This window comes from Urocitellus parryii, chromosome 8 (genome assembly GCF_045843805.1).
Source record: "Urocitellus parryii isolate mUroPar1 chromosome 8, mUroPar1.hap1, whole genome shotgun sequence".
NCBI lineage: Eukaryota > Metazoa > Chordata > Mammalia > Rodentia > Sciuridae > Urocitellus > Urocitellus parryii.
In genome coordinates, this window is record NC_135538.1 from 104347492 (window position 1) to 104362710 (window position 15219).

General features: G+C 40.4%; 1 protein-coding gene across 1 annotated transcript in view; it reads left to right on the top strand.

The window, feature by feature from the left end:
• Tnfrsf21 (TNF receptor superfamily member 21) overlaps positions 1-15219 on the top strand; it is a 68802-nt gene that overhangs the window by 10969 nt on the left and 42614 nt on the right. The window contains exons 2-3 of the mRNA XM_026394477.2: positions 9961-10609; positions 12079-12573. Of these exons, the coding sequence (XP_026250262.1) occupies positions 9961-10609; positions 12079-12573 (1144 nt within the window). The remainder of the gene's footprint in view (positions 1-9960; positions 10610-12078; positions 12574-15219) is intronic.

Here is a 15219-nt window from a genome sequence, read left to right on the forward strand (position 1 = left end):
TTTTTGTTCTGTTGTATGCTCCATAATTCAGGAGGGTGTGTATCAGGATTGCAGCTTTTTAAAATCTGGAGTTTTTGATACACTTCTGAGGAATCGAACATTTGTTATCTTAATTGGGATGTGTTAAAAGATTGTCGAATTCTAAGGGAAGCTCAAATATAGTAAGATAATAAATTGGTGAGATTGATAATTAAAATGACCAACATATATGATTCTGATTCTCAAAACAGTCTTTGAAGAGGAAATATTATTCTTACTTCCATTTTACTATCAAAGAAGTGGAGACACAGAAGTTGAGCCATTTGCCAGGGTTACTCATTATTAAGGATAGAAAAAAAAGGCTAGAGTGTTTTTCCTGCTCTCCCACCAGACACCATATTCTCTAGTCACACCAGCTGGAGATGGTGTCACTTGGGTAGTGTTAATTCTGATACCCTCTACTTGGAGACAACATCAAATCCCACAGGTTGAGGGCTCAGTCCCACATGACTGGCCCCAAACTCAGATGCCATCAGGAAGTTTCAAGTTATGATCTGTGCCTCTGACGGATCAGTTATAAATCAGGATTCCTATGACCCCCTCTTTGGGTTCAATTAATTGCCAGGATGGGCTCCTAAAGTTCAGGGAAACACTTTACTTATATTTACTGGCTTATTAATAAATGATATTACAGATGATACAGATGAACAGTCAGATAGAAGAGCTACATTGGGCAAGGCATGTAGGAAAGGCCGGGGAGCCCAGTGCCCTGGGTGTGCCACCCTCCAGGCATGTATTCAGCTATCTGGAAGCTCTCTGAACCCTGTTCTTTTGGTGTTTTATGGAGGCTTCAGTATGTAGGTGTGATTGATGACATCATTAGCCACTGCTGTTCAACTCAACCTTTAGCCCCTTGCTCCTCCACAGAGGTGGGGGTGGGTGGGAGGGAGGAGCTGAAAGTACCAATTCTATAATTATGCCTCAGTTTTTTGGTGGCTACACCCCATCCTGAAGCTGTCTAGTGGTGTCCAGTCACCAATCATCTCATTAGCACGCAAAAACACTCTTATCACTTTAAATATTTCAAGGGTTTAGGAGCTGTGTGCCAACAACCATTAAAAAAAATATGTTTTTATATTCCATTATCACACTCAACCAGTTCCTAGTAGAGCTGGACTCCAGGTGCACTGTAGGCTAAAAGAGTTTTTTTTCTTATACATTCATGCTGGAGTTGCCACGCTGGCTGGAAAAGTTGGTTTTGCCTGGGTTTATATGCTTTTCTATAAATCCTTGGTGAGTATGGAGTAGCATCCCCTTGTCCATGCCGACTGTCCTGTATGTGATGTCAACTCGCTTACCACTTAGTGACTAAGGAAGTGGGCAGCCTGCTCTTGGCATCTCTATGTGGTAGAGGTCTTAGAAATAGCTATGGTGATGGAGGGAGACAAGGGGGTGTGGTCCAGTGACTGAGCACAGGGTATACATGCTCTTCTGCATTGCAGATTCTGGGAAAGCAGCATGGGGCTTAGTCTTGCCTGTGTTTTTCCTTTCCCAGTGTCCCCTGAGCTTACCTCCCTCTGGTCCTATAGTCAGCACATTCTAACCATGGCATTCTCTATATTCACCAGCTTTAAAAGCAGTCCTTGCTTTTGCCCTGGCAACCAAAGCCTTTTTTTTTTTTTTTTTTTTTTTTAACCCGAGAGGATAGTAGGAAATGTGAGAGCTGACCAAGTTTATATAACATAACTGGGGACTGTTCTGCCTGTGATTTGTGAAAGCTTTGTCCTCAAAGCATTCCTTACCATATTTTCTTTTTCTCCCTTCAAATATGGAGAATTCCAAGTAGACTGTGTCTTGATATTACTGATTTAATATGATGTTTAAGGTAAAGTTGCCAGAAATTTTGAGAGTATCCGGCTCTGCCTGGCCTTTGCCTTTTTTTTTTAATAATTTTTTTTTTTAGTTGTAGATGGATGCCATGTTTTTAAATTTTATTTATTTATTTTTATGTAGCGCTGAGGATCGAGCCCAGTGCCTCACACATTCCAGCAAGTGTTCTACCCCTGAGCCATAACCTCAAATTTGGCCTTTGCCTTTTGGTCATCTGTTAGTATGTTTTATAGCCACCATCACAGGAATAACTTGGTTGCCTTATAATCTCCACAGTAGCTGACTTTCCTCTTAAAAATACTAGCTTTATGCAGCATTGAAAAATATTCTACAGCAATCTCCCAGGCAATCTCCTTGCTCATCTATTATGAATAGTGAAAGTTTATCACTGTCTTGAGTTTGCTCATTTCCCATTAAAATATTATTAGTATTTGATAGGGGGAAGAACCATATACATATGTCGTAATCAAAAGCTTCAAGGAAGTTTTGTTTGTTTGAAAGATGAGATCACAGAATAAGTATTGTTAAAGAGTGAGTAGGCATCAACATTCTGGCGTGTGCCCGTGCATCCGGGTGCTTCTTGTCTTCAGTCAGGCCCATCCCTGTGCCCTGGAGTGTAAGTGAAAGAGCACGGGTGTGGTTTGGGTCACCAGGGTAAGCAATGAGATTCTGGAAGCCTTTACACTTGCTTATTTACAGAGACTTCTTCCCTGTTTGGGGATTTGTTTTGTTCTGCTTTTTACCTTCTTATTATGCAATATTTATGTATTCCTACATCATGTATGGCTTGGGATAGTATATGATATTTGCCTCCTTCCTTCATTATTGTTTTTGAAATAGGTGTTCTGAAGTTTCAACTAGGAAGGAGCTTAGCTAACTTTGGAGAATAATCTCATTACACTGCTTATAATTCTAAGCATCAAGTTAGTATAATCTTCTTTTAAAAAATGAGAGGGAAATGTTTTAACTCTTCAGTACATTAGCTTTTCGTCTTAAATACCATGTAGAGGTAATTCTTGTAAGCCAGCAGTGGTTCTGTTTAAACGTGATGCCCTTGGTGTCTTTGGAGGTGAAGTGAACTATTTGTCTTCACACTGACGGGGTTCTAGGCTACTCTCTTATGTTATGTGACTACCCTGCAGAGACTTTGGGGGTTTCTCACACTTGTTTTTATACACTTGCTTATCTTTGGTAACCATCCCTCACCTTTTCATCTGCTGTTTCTAGTTATTCATGGTCTACAAATTCATTTAGACAACAAACCTGGTCAAGTAGACTATGAATCAGGTCTTCTGGGGCTTGGATAGGACCCATGTGTAAAATTAGCCTCATCCTTGTCCTCATGCATCTTGTGGTTCACAAGGGAAGACAAACTAAACCCATAAATGTGAATGTAGAAAATTCTGGTAGTCTTAAAGAGAAAAAAAGGGGGTGGGGGAGGTTGTGAAACTTGTTTTCCACTGGGGAGGGGCAGGCAGGGATAGCATTCCAGAGGGGTCCCGACTCTGTTAATGATTTTGCATTCCATCTGAAGTCATGTGGGAAGCCAGTGAGAATTTTAAGCTCGGTATGAGGATCCGATTTGGTGTGGGAGTTGGAGCGGGTGGTACAGAAAGGAAGAGCATAACCCCGGCATTCATTGTTAGGCTCTCAGAGGAGGTCTGAGGGTTCCTGTGAACTTTTCATCTCTGTATTTTTGACATTTATTTTGACTGCACAGTGCAGGTATTGGGAGACCTTTGCTATAAAGGACCAGATGCTAAATCTTTTGAGTTTGTGGGCCATTATGGTCTCTGTTGCAACTACCCAGCTCTCCCACACAGCGTGAAAGTAGCCATAGGCGATACCTAGATGAGTATCCGGATTCCATTAAACTTGTTTATTAGAATAATTGGCTTGTTGGAATTAGTTTGCTGGCCCCTGGCTCAGAGGATGCTTTGCTTATTATTTCCGCCATCTTCATTATGGAAGTGGTTGAGCAAGCAAGGAAATGCAGTTGACATGGTTGTCCCTGGCCTTGAGCTGCTTATAATCATTATGGGAAGATAAGTACATACACTTATGGGGCCATCAGTGACCATTACAAGACAATATGTAATTAGGCACCAATATGGTGAACAGAAACAGGAAATGTGATGAAGAGTTTGCTCATCTCCTTGGAATCTGGGTGTTTAGGAGTGTGTGGAATTTGGGTGTCTAAAGGCTTCACAAAGAGGGTGGAACTTGACATAAATAATCACAACATAGAGGGTTAGAGTTGAATGCAGCCTAGTGCAAACCTGCTAATAAGTAAGTAAACCAACATCCTGCTGATTTTAAGACAGAGGTTGGAAAAAAATATAAATCTTTTCTAAATCTTTGCCCAGATATTCTTTTTACCCCTGATTTAGTCCACACATGGTCTGGAAATACATATATGATAAATTCTTACTAATTAATAGGAAAGAGAGAATGGAGAGAGAGGTTTCAAGTTATTGGTTGTATTGAAACTTCTTTTGATCTGGAAGAAAGCAATTCTCAACCAATTGAACAGTATGGTTGCATCTGCCATTGGAATCTGGGGCGGGGGGGGGAAGAAACTGGGTGGGTTAGAGGGACTTATAGAAGATAGGAAAATGTATGCGTTTACAAGAAGGCGATCTCTGTGGGCTCAGGTGGAAGAATCTCTAAATTAAGGCATACTCATTACAGATGAAGAGGTCTGGCCTTAGAATGAAATAGTCTACCATTTGGATGTGCAGATTTCATGCAGTATTAGAAATTGAATAAAGACATATCACCACACAGTACATACAGCTCCTCCCTTTTAGATAAAAAACGAAGTAACCTAAAGCAACAGCAACAGCGAACTTAAAATATGTCCATATGTGTTAGGTGTAGATACTCAGAAAAGGGTCTGGAAATATATGCACCAAAATTAAGTGTGGGTTTCTCTGGGGATTTGAGTGGATTTGAGCAGAGAGTTAAATGTTTTACTGTATATTTTCTAATTGTTAGAATTAATGCAAGAATGTTTATATTTGTTATAAAAATACCAATAAAGAACAACATTAAAATAATTAAAAGTGCCAGGTTGGTTAAGAATCTGGAAGCAGTCACTCTGACAGAGATGGGATTAGGCTATGTCCAAATTATGTCTTTTAATCAGAGAAGATTAGAGCCAAAGGGGTCCTGGATTAGTTCTGGGGTCTAAAACATAGTTGAGTTTCAAAATGATTAGGAGAGCAAAACAAACCACAGCTGAAACAAACAAATTCTTGGTCTCATTACAGGCTCACAGTGATCTGAGAGTATGAGACTAGGGATGTGAACTCTTTTTTTTTTTTTTTTTTTCCTTTTTTTCTTTTTAAAGCTTCCCAGGTAGTTTTGTTGCGGCATTTGAGGCCTGAGGCTTTGGTGAAGAACCTCTGTTCTAGTATATCTACCTGTGCACCAATGTGAGAATTAAGGATCTTGATTAGGTTGGACCCAGCCTTGGGTTTTCTGGCCCCCACTCTCCATTTTTCAATGACTATGTCTCCTGTTTTCCTTTGCATTAGCTTTAGGTATCATCTAAATTTGTTTTGACATTATATGGAGACCATCCTTAAGCTTATACACACACACACACACACACACACACACACACATTTAAGCCTCAGCACCTTAAATATAATTAAAAAAAAATGGGGATTGGACCTAGGGTGCTTTCTCACTGAGCTACAACCAAGGCCTTTTAATTTTATTATTATTTTTTTTATTTTGAGATGGGGTTTTCCTAAGTTACTTAGGGCCTCTTTACACTGCTGAGGCTGACCTTGAACTTGTGACCCTCCTTGCCTCAGCCTCCAGAGCTGCTGGGATTACAGGTGTGCATCACCACACCCAGCTTTAAATGTTGTTTTTAAAAATTGATCCACCTCATCCTCACTACCCATTACTTCACCTGCAGGATCCTTTCTAGGAATGATTTTTCCTATGTTTAATTTTCTTAGAAGCCAAGGGATTGCCAGCAGGCTAGTGGGAAAAGCTAGTAGATCAGGAGTCTTAGCAGTAGTCTAAGAGATCTCACTATAATAACTTCTCTTAGGTGCCATCTGTCTCTGTAAAGATAAAGGAGAGGTTGCCATCACTTCCTTGGTGTGGCTCCTCCATCTTTGAAGTATAGATGCATTTAGCTTTTGACTTTAGAATTAAAAGAGATCTTTTCAGAATCATTTTAGGAATTAACTCTCTTTCAAATGAATTCTTCATTTGGAATACTACTCATTAGCAAATTGGTAAAGTGGAGCTGCTCTGTTAGAGGCAGAGGTAGACAGTCATGGAACCTACCTCTTACTCCTTCTTGGTCCAAGAGGAGTCTTATGTGCTTTGTCTCGTCCAGTGCTCTTTTGGGTCCAGTTTGAAAGCCATGTCTCTTTCTTCCTCTTTCCCCTCCATAGTAACCACTGAGCAAATCCAGCCAATCGAAGCCCTCAAATCTATTACTTTCTCCCTGTTTCCATGGCTGCCATGCTAGTCCCAGTCACCACCAACTTTCATGTAGGCTCTCACCTCCTAGGTGCACTTTCTTGTCCACCTCCACTGTCACCTTCCACTTTGCAACCAGATACTTTTTATTCACAAATGTGATTACACCTCCCCCCCAATATAAACACAAAATCATTTGTCATTGCATTTCAAGCTAAGATAAAGATTTGGAGTCTCTTCAACTTTAGCTGTGGCCACTCTGATGCATCTTGAGGTAGAGCCTTAGCATTTTAGTTCCTGCTCTGAGCTTCTTTATCCTTCACACTTTTGCTCTGAAATTTCCTCTGCCTGATACCCTCCACCTCTCCCTGCCTTTTCCCCTGTAGTTAATTTCTGCTTCTCCATCCTTGAAAGCTTCTTCAAAACATTTAACTTTTCTGAGCTAGGAAGTGCCTATCAATGCCCTCCCACAGAACTCTGTATTTTTCCTTCTCTACAACAATCTTGGTTCTGGCTGATTACTGGTTTTGTAGCTTTTGTGAATCTCACTTGAGATAGAGTTCTCAAAATTCTGTTTTCAACCCATGGCATGGTGCCTTGCACATACATAGTGAGTCTTCAAGAAATATTTGTCCAGTAAATTCGTACAGTCCCGTTTTTACACAAATTTCACTTCTATTGTTTAGCCCAGGCAAGACTGTGAAAGCATCTGTTCTGTGTCAGCTGGTTTTTGGAGTTGGAATCAAAACCTTTAGCATGAGGTAATTTAAAGGTCCATTTTCAGACTCAAGAACTGATAAGTCCACTCAAAGCATGGGCAAGAGTATAGGTGCAGTGGGGTTTGGAGGAAGATTTTGTGTAATGCTAGGGAGACCTGGTAATTCAGTAGTCAGGGGTCTGATGGAGAACCTACCATCCTCTATTTCAAATTTAGAAAAGCATACTCTGGGGGAGATATATACAGCTGTAGGAAGTTGTTTTAGTGAGCTTTTTTGATGCTCTGACCAAAAGATCTAATAAGAACAATTTTATAGATGAAAAGTTTCTTTTGGGCCTCTCAGTTTCAGAGGTCTTAGTCCATAGATAGCTGACTCCATTCCTCAGGGCCTGAGGTGAGGCAGAACATCATGGGAGAAGTATGTGGTAGAGGAAAGAAACTCTCCAGTTAGAACCAGGAAGGAGGGGGGGAGAGGAGGGAGGGAGAGGGCGGGGGGGAGAGAGAGAGAGAACATTCTACTTGCCAGGAATTAAATATATATATATATCCAAAAGCAGGCCCTCCCCAATGATCTACCTCTTCCAGCTATACCCTACCTGCCTATGTTACTACCCAGTAATTTCTATTGGGATTAATGTACTGATTAGGTTAAAACTCTCATAACCAGATCATTTCACTTCTAAACTTTCTTGCATTGTCTCATATGAACTTTAGGGGGATACCTTATATCTATCTAAACCATATCAGATGTCTATACCCAATCCCATGCATATTCATAGACAGTGCCATTTTATGACCTGTGCTTGATCTGCAAAGCCACCCTCCTGGTGTGTTTGTGTGGCTGACTGCCCAGCCTTCCACAGAGGAAGGGAGGCAGACTTAGGTCACACTGCACATCAGAGTGTTCATCCCTGACCACCACTCCCAGGCCAGGATTCAGATTCTGTTGCCTGCTTTCATTTTGGTTACCTTAAAAATCTTTCAAACTTTCCAGGATGCTGTGGCTATATAAAAAAAAAAAAAAAAAAAAAAAAAAAAACTGCTTTTGCATGTTGATGTTACATAATAAAGAGCTCCAAGTAGCAGAGACCCTGGAAATCTCTTTGACCTCATCTTCAGTTTTGGGGTGATTGGAACTAATCTTGTTCTTGGTATACCTGCCAAATGAACTTGGCCTCCACAGGACAATTCCCTCTACCTAGTGCATCTGCTGTGCTCAGAAGAGGGTGGCTAGAGCTGATTTTCTAAGTAGAAGAGGCGAGAAAAGGAAAGGTAAAGCCAGAAGTGAAAAAAGGGAAGACATCACAGAATTTATCATCAAGTTAAGCTTAAGAAGATGAAATTAAACTTTTTTTTTTCTTTTGGTCTCAGATTAAAGAAAATCTTGAATATTATAAGCCAAAAAGTGTTTGTTGTCACTTAACTGGAGGTTTGTTTGGGATAAGAGAATTTAAGGGAAATAATTTTGGTTCAGATGGTTAAATTCTGGGGCAGGGGAGGAACTGAACCTTGGATGAAGCGTCAAGATGCTAAGACAGGAACTCTAATCACTTTGAAAAAAATCTAGGTTTATTCTCTTAGTTACTGGTACAGTGGTAAATTTAGCGTGAATTTGCCTGGGCAGGTAGTTGGTAGTTTGAGGCAGCTATTGTTTTCTTACTAACTTTCTCCATTTCATAGAGGACAGTGAGAACTGCTGGAACCTCTCAATCTTCATTACTGCAGAAAAGCTTTCTATTCTTACTCCTTCACTTCTCAAAGGACCTTGGGATTTACTACCACAAAAATAATTTGCTTTCCCCTAGAGTTTTCATCTTGAAGCTAGCCTAAAATCCTTTTTGCTGAGTGAAGTTTCTGTTCTATGAAAGAAATAGAAATGTCTATTGAGTCCCTCTTGCCGGGTCTTCGTGGCTGCAGGCCCATGACCTAGCAGCTGCAGGCTTCAGAGGCTGTATAAACAGGGTGTGAATATAAAAGCATCAACTCTGTTATTTAAAGCACATTACCAGGAATGCCAAGGGCCTGCCTCTGTTTTGAAAAAAGAGGAAGTTTAACTTCATTTAGAAGAAGCCTTTGAAAAAAAAAAATCATGCCAGGTCTACAGGTTAACCCTGACCATGCAATATGGTGCTAGGAAAGTGGTAGCTTGAATGCATGCCATCTTGGTTCTCAGTTGCTTTGTTTTGATATTGAGGAATGACAGCTTAACATCTGGGTCAGGGAAAGGAAGACAACTATTCACTTATTTTCTTCTTACATTTAGGATTTTTTACTTCTATATAGGACCACCATCATCATTATTATTATCATTATTAGTTTATGGTACTGAGCTGCATCCCTAGCCCATATATACCATTTTAAAATACTATCCACAGAGTGCTTTCATATTCCTATTCTTAATTGATATTTTGCTGGGGGAGCGGGTATTAGGGTTCAGGGACACTCATCCACTGAGCTACATCCCCAGCTCTATTTTGTATTTTATTTAGAGACAGGGTCTCACTGAGTTGCTTAGTGCCTCTCCATTGCTGAGGCTGGCTTTGAACTCACGATCCTCCTGCCTCAGCCTCCTGATCTGAAAGGACAACAGTCATGTGCAACTGCACCCGGCTCAGTTGATTTTTATAATCAATTTGAGAAGTATTATCAGCTTCATTTTACAGATGGAAATGGGAAGCTGAGGCAAAGGTCAGCTGAACCAAAGCCTCATAGCTAGTAAATCAGGCACTAATGTGCAGTTCAAGTCTTCGTTTCCCTCTTCCTACCATTTTGAGGCTATTGTGTCAAGTGCATGTGGCATTGGTCAGACCTTTATCAAGAATGATGGCAGTGGTGTTGGGATTGCTGGTCCTTTCTTCTCCTCTTATCCTATTTAACACCTTCTTGGTTTTTGTTCCTTTCCCTTCCCCTTTTATTTCTTTCAGCTTGGATTCCTTAGCACCACTTCGGCTCAGCCAGAACCGAAGGCCCCAAGTCTCATTGGCACATACCGCCATGTTGACCGTGCAACTGGCCAGGTGCTAACCTGTGACAAGTGTCCAGCAGGAACCTATGTCTCCGAGCATTGTACCAACACAAGCCTGCGAGTTTGCAGCAGTTGCCCTCCAGGGACCTTTACCAGGCATGAAAATGGCATAGAGAGATGCCATGACTGTAGTCAGCCATGCCCACGGCCAATGGTTGAGACATTACCTTGTGCTGCCTTGACTGACCGAGAATGCACTTGCCCACCTGGCACGTTCCAGTCTAATGGTACCTGCGCACCCCATACAGTGTGTCCTGTGGGCTGGGGTGTGCGGAAGAAAGGGACAGAGAACGAGGACGTGCGGTGTAAGCAGTGCCCTCGGGGTACCTTCTCTGATGTGCCTTCTAGTGTGATGAAATGCAAAACATACACAGACTGTCTGAGTCAGAACCTGGTGGTGATCAAGCCGGGGACCAAGGAGACAGACAACGTCTGTGGCACACACCTGGCCTCCAGCACGGCCCCGCCTTCCCCTGGCACAGCCATCTTTTCAAGCCCTGAGCACATGGAATCCCATGAAGTCCCTTCTTCCACTTATGTTCCCAAAGGTAATTTAACCTCATGGATTATTTCTTTGAGGAAAACTTTGAGCCCACTGGAGGTACCATGAGGGGGCTTATACCAAGGATGTGTTCTCCATTTTGTGTATTCCAAAGTCATCCCTTGGAGAAGAGCCCTTCATTTTGTGGCTAATTAAATCTGGCTTCTTTTGAGTTGTTAGAAACATTTAAACTTTTTCTATTAGGAGAGATCAAATATCTAAAACTAGGTCACATCAAGCTAGAAAAATAAGAACCTAGAGAAATAAGGACAGCATATGACCTCATGTAAGTCACTTAACCTCTTCAGGTCTCAGTTTCAAACTTGCTAAGTGAGTGATTTAAGTGTTTAAGGTTCCTTCTGGATTGTGTTCTAACATGGAATAACCCTGGGTGAACACCACTAGAAGGAAAGACAGAGAGAAAGGGAGAAATTGCCATTACATCTGGAAGGAACCAATGAATCTAAGGTAGGGCAAAGAATGTAAAGGAAAGTTAGAAGCTTCAGAAGACAAGCAAATATACCACAGATTGAAGATAACTAGAAAAGAATAACTTAGTGTTTTTTTCAATGATCTTAACTTTGTGCCCCTCATCAAATATCCCAGTCTTCCTGAGATTCCATTTGAACCTCTGGCAGAATATGGAGTTAGCCTTTATTTTTAATTCTTTTTGATGGAATTTAATTTTTATGAGATGATAACCAACTTGAGCTGTGCATCCCAGCAACTCCCTTGTGTAAAGATATTTGGCCTTCACCATAACACTATCGGGAGAACCTTTTTATATCTGCCGTTTTGAAATAAAGAAACAGACACAAAGAGTTTGAATGGCCACTCCAGACTTTCTCAGGGAATGACACAAGGCCAAGTTTTGTCCGTGGGGCTTCAAAATTCCCATTTCTCACACTGCTTAATGAAACTACTTGTGGAAGCTTCTCTGAAGGAAGTCCACTCATGTCAGCCCCAATCTTGTTTAATAACAGGTGCTAAAAAAGTTCTGCTCTATTTTATTCACTGACCTGTTCCACCAAATTTTCCACTTAATCAGACTTGGATTTGTATTTGATCTCTGTTCTTTATCTTAGTAATATGCTCATCATTGCATCATGAAAGAGTCTAAAGAAAGGAGGAGTATGAACAAAGAGATTAAATTTGAACTAGTTTTCTGAATAATCAAAACAATTTAGAGTTGACTGGAGCATTGAACACACATCTCTCCACTCAAGATGTGACACTCAGATGGAGTGGATCCCTGAGTGTGCTCTTGCTTTTTGTGCAAGAAATGAGTTTAGCTATTCAGATTTTACCTTCTAAATAAAGGTGCTTTTCATAAAAGGCCTTTATGAAAATGTGAAACATAATTTATTCTTAAGCTTCAAAGTTCTTCTCTTTGATTATCTGGCCAGGGAGAGGAGGGAATATATAGATCCCCAAATATGGAAAAGCTCTTCCCTGCTCCTTACTCTTTTTTTCTAGGCATGACCTCAACAGAATCCAACTCTTCTGCCTCTGTTAGACCAAAGGTACTGAGTAGCATCCAAGAAGGGACAGTCCCTGACAACACAAGCTCAGCCAGTGGGGAGGAAGGCGTGAACAAGACCCTCCCAAGCCTCCAGATAGTCAGCCACCAGCAAGGCCCCCACCACCGACACATCCTCAAGCTGCTGCCATCTATGGAGGCCACCGGGGGCGAAAAGTCCAGCACACCCATCAAGGGCCCCAAGAGGGGCCATCCCAGACAGAACCTGCACAAGCATTTTGACATCAATGAGCACTTGCCCTGGATGATTGTGCTTTTCCTGCTGCTGGTGCTTGTGGTGATAGTAGTATGCAGTATCCGGAAAAGCTCCAGGACTCTGAAAAAGGGGCCCAGGCAGGATCCCAGCGCCATTGTGGAAAAGGCGGCGCTGAAGAAATCCATGACTCCAACTCAGAACCGAGAGAAGTGGATCTACTACTGCAATGGCCATGGTGAGCCTTCTTTTTTTCTCCTTTCTTACAGATCTCCCTGTCTTTCCCTCAGGTCATTTTTTTTTTTTTTATAGGAATGGGAAATACAAAGTTTGTGGAACCTCCTTTGGTACACCAAGTGTTACTTGATCTAGTTGTGTTATGGCAGATGATTCTAACCATCTCACCAGAAAAAAAAGCATTCAGAGAGAATAACTTCTCTGCCATTTCCTCCAGCACCTTTAAAACAGGAGAGTGTTGCAGAATCAATTGAGAGTTGAGAGGACCTTGTTTGACTTGTCATTTAATAAAGAAGGAAATGTAGTCCAGGGAGATTTGACTCAAAACAACAGGCTAGTTGTTTGTTCAGGACAGATGGGACGAGACGGCACATCTCCTGACTTTTGGAGCCTTTTCTCTTCTGATGTCATTGGGCTGCTAAAAAAGAAACAAAACCCAACTTGTAAGGTTTGAATCTGAATCTTACTTTTCAATTCCAATTGCTTTCCTCATGTACAATCCCCCCCCCCCACACACACACACTTAAATTTTAGGACCCCATTTTCATCAGAAGGATAGGATGGGCTCTTGGATGACAGATGCTCACACTGGGTTGGGCTCTATATCCCTTTTCTAGTAGTTGGTGTATGTAGATATAGGATGGAACATTTTAGTCTTTCCTCTTTGGAGGGCAAAATGCAGCTTATAGAGCTTGTCCCAGAGCCAAATTGAACCTGAAGATTGCAGTTTTCTGACTATGGCTATAACTTCCTGTTGGGGATGCAAATCAAGTCAAGATGGCACCTGGCAGTTTGCCAGGAGGAGTGGTTTGTGAAGCAATGCCTGTGAGAGCCATTAAGATGATGAGGATTCCTTATTGGCTGACTGCTGTATCTAGATGATGTTAATTGAGTCAAGCTGTGTGTAATCAGTTAGGTATACATGCTCCTGCTGCTCCGTAATAAAGTAGTTCCCGCTTGAACCTTCAAGTTGCTTGTCACCTCCCGGTTATTTGCCCAGCTGGACTGTGGCAACTTCCCTTTCTTTAAATCCTAAAGGAAATTCTAGCCCAGTTTTGGTAATCCCATTCAGGTGTTACTTTTCCCCTAAAAGAATAAAGGTGTGTCCCTAGATATCTAAAAAAGTGATTTGGCCTTTTCTACTTCATCTTAAAAGTGTTATGCCATTTGACCCAGCAATTCTATATTAGTGAAACTATCATAAAGGTAAATACTTCCCCTCTTCCCCGTCAGTGCCAGTACAAAAATTTTAATCTTTAACTCAATATTATGTATAATAAACATTGGAAATAACCAAAGGACCAATTTCAGGCAAATACTTAGGAAATTATGGACTATCTAAATAATAGAATATTGTGTTGAAATTGAAGATTTAATGAAGCTTTTGTTTTTACGTATGTTGTAGGAAAATGCTATATTAAGTTAAGAGAGAAAAAACCCCACCAGGCTACATTCTTTATATAACATAATACCAGTTCTCTTAAAACTTTAAAGATTGAAAGGAAACATGCCAAAATGACAATTTTTTTCTAGCATTGTGGATTTATATGGTGGATTTTTCTTCTTTATTAGTTTTCTGCACTTTTCTTACATTTTCTATAATGAGCATGCTGCTTTTATAATAAAAAAGTCAGAGAAAGTTAAAAAAAATCCATCCATACACACAACTCTTTTTGTCTCCCTTGCTCTGACTGGTGTGAATGATCTAAAGCCAAGTGGAAATCAGACTGAGGCCAGTGTCTTACCTGGGATAGGGCCTATGCAGACTTGAATAATAACTCTGTGCTAGCTGAAGAAAGCTTCAGTTCTTCTCTAATTGCAACCTTATGGAAAGTTGTAAGACTAGTAAAAAGAATACCTGTATACCTCTGCCCATATTGTCTTTTTTTTTTTTTTTTTTTTTTTACATTTTACACTTTGCTCTGTTTTTAGTTGCTTTCTCTCTAGAAAACCATATGTAGGGCTGAGGTTGTGGCTCAGTGGTAGAACACTTGCCTAGCATATGTGAGGCATTGGGTTCTATTCTCAGCACCACATATAAATAAATTAATAAAATTAAAGGTCCATCAACAACTAAAAATAAATTTAAAAATATGTAGAAAAATGTAGATTTTTATATAATAAAATATGTATTATAGAATAATTAATTATTTAATATAATGATATATAACATAGGGAGTATATACATACATATATGTGTGTGTGTATATACACACACACATATATATAATTTTCTGAATCACTTCATGGCCCTTTACCCCTGAGTACTTCAGGGTCTATTTTATAAAAATAAGCATATTCTCTTGAAAAAGCATAATACAGTTTTTAACTTCAATAATTTAACATGGGTCCAATATTTTGCCATCCACATTTCAGTGTCATATGTTGACCTGCTAAGGCCCTTGATAGAAAGAACACTTTTTTCCTTGAGTTTGGATCCAATCTAGGATTAGATACTGCATGAAATTGTCCTGTAAGTTGCCAGTCAGAATATTTGTTCTGTTCCTGATTTACCTCATTAGCAAAAGCGAATGTGAACATCCTGTTAGATTATGTAAATATTTAGAATTGTCCTCTCCTTATTCATTTTATTATCCCTTCCTTTGGTTGTTGCATTTATAGATTTGGTTACAGGAACTGCATTTAT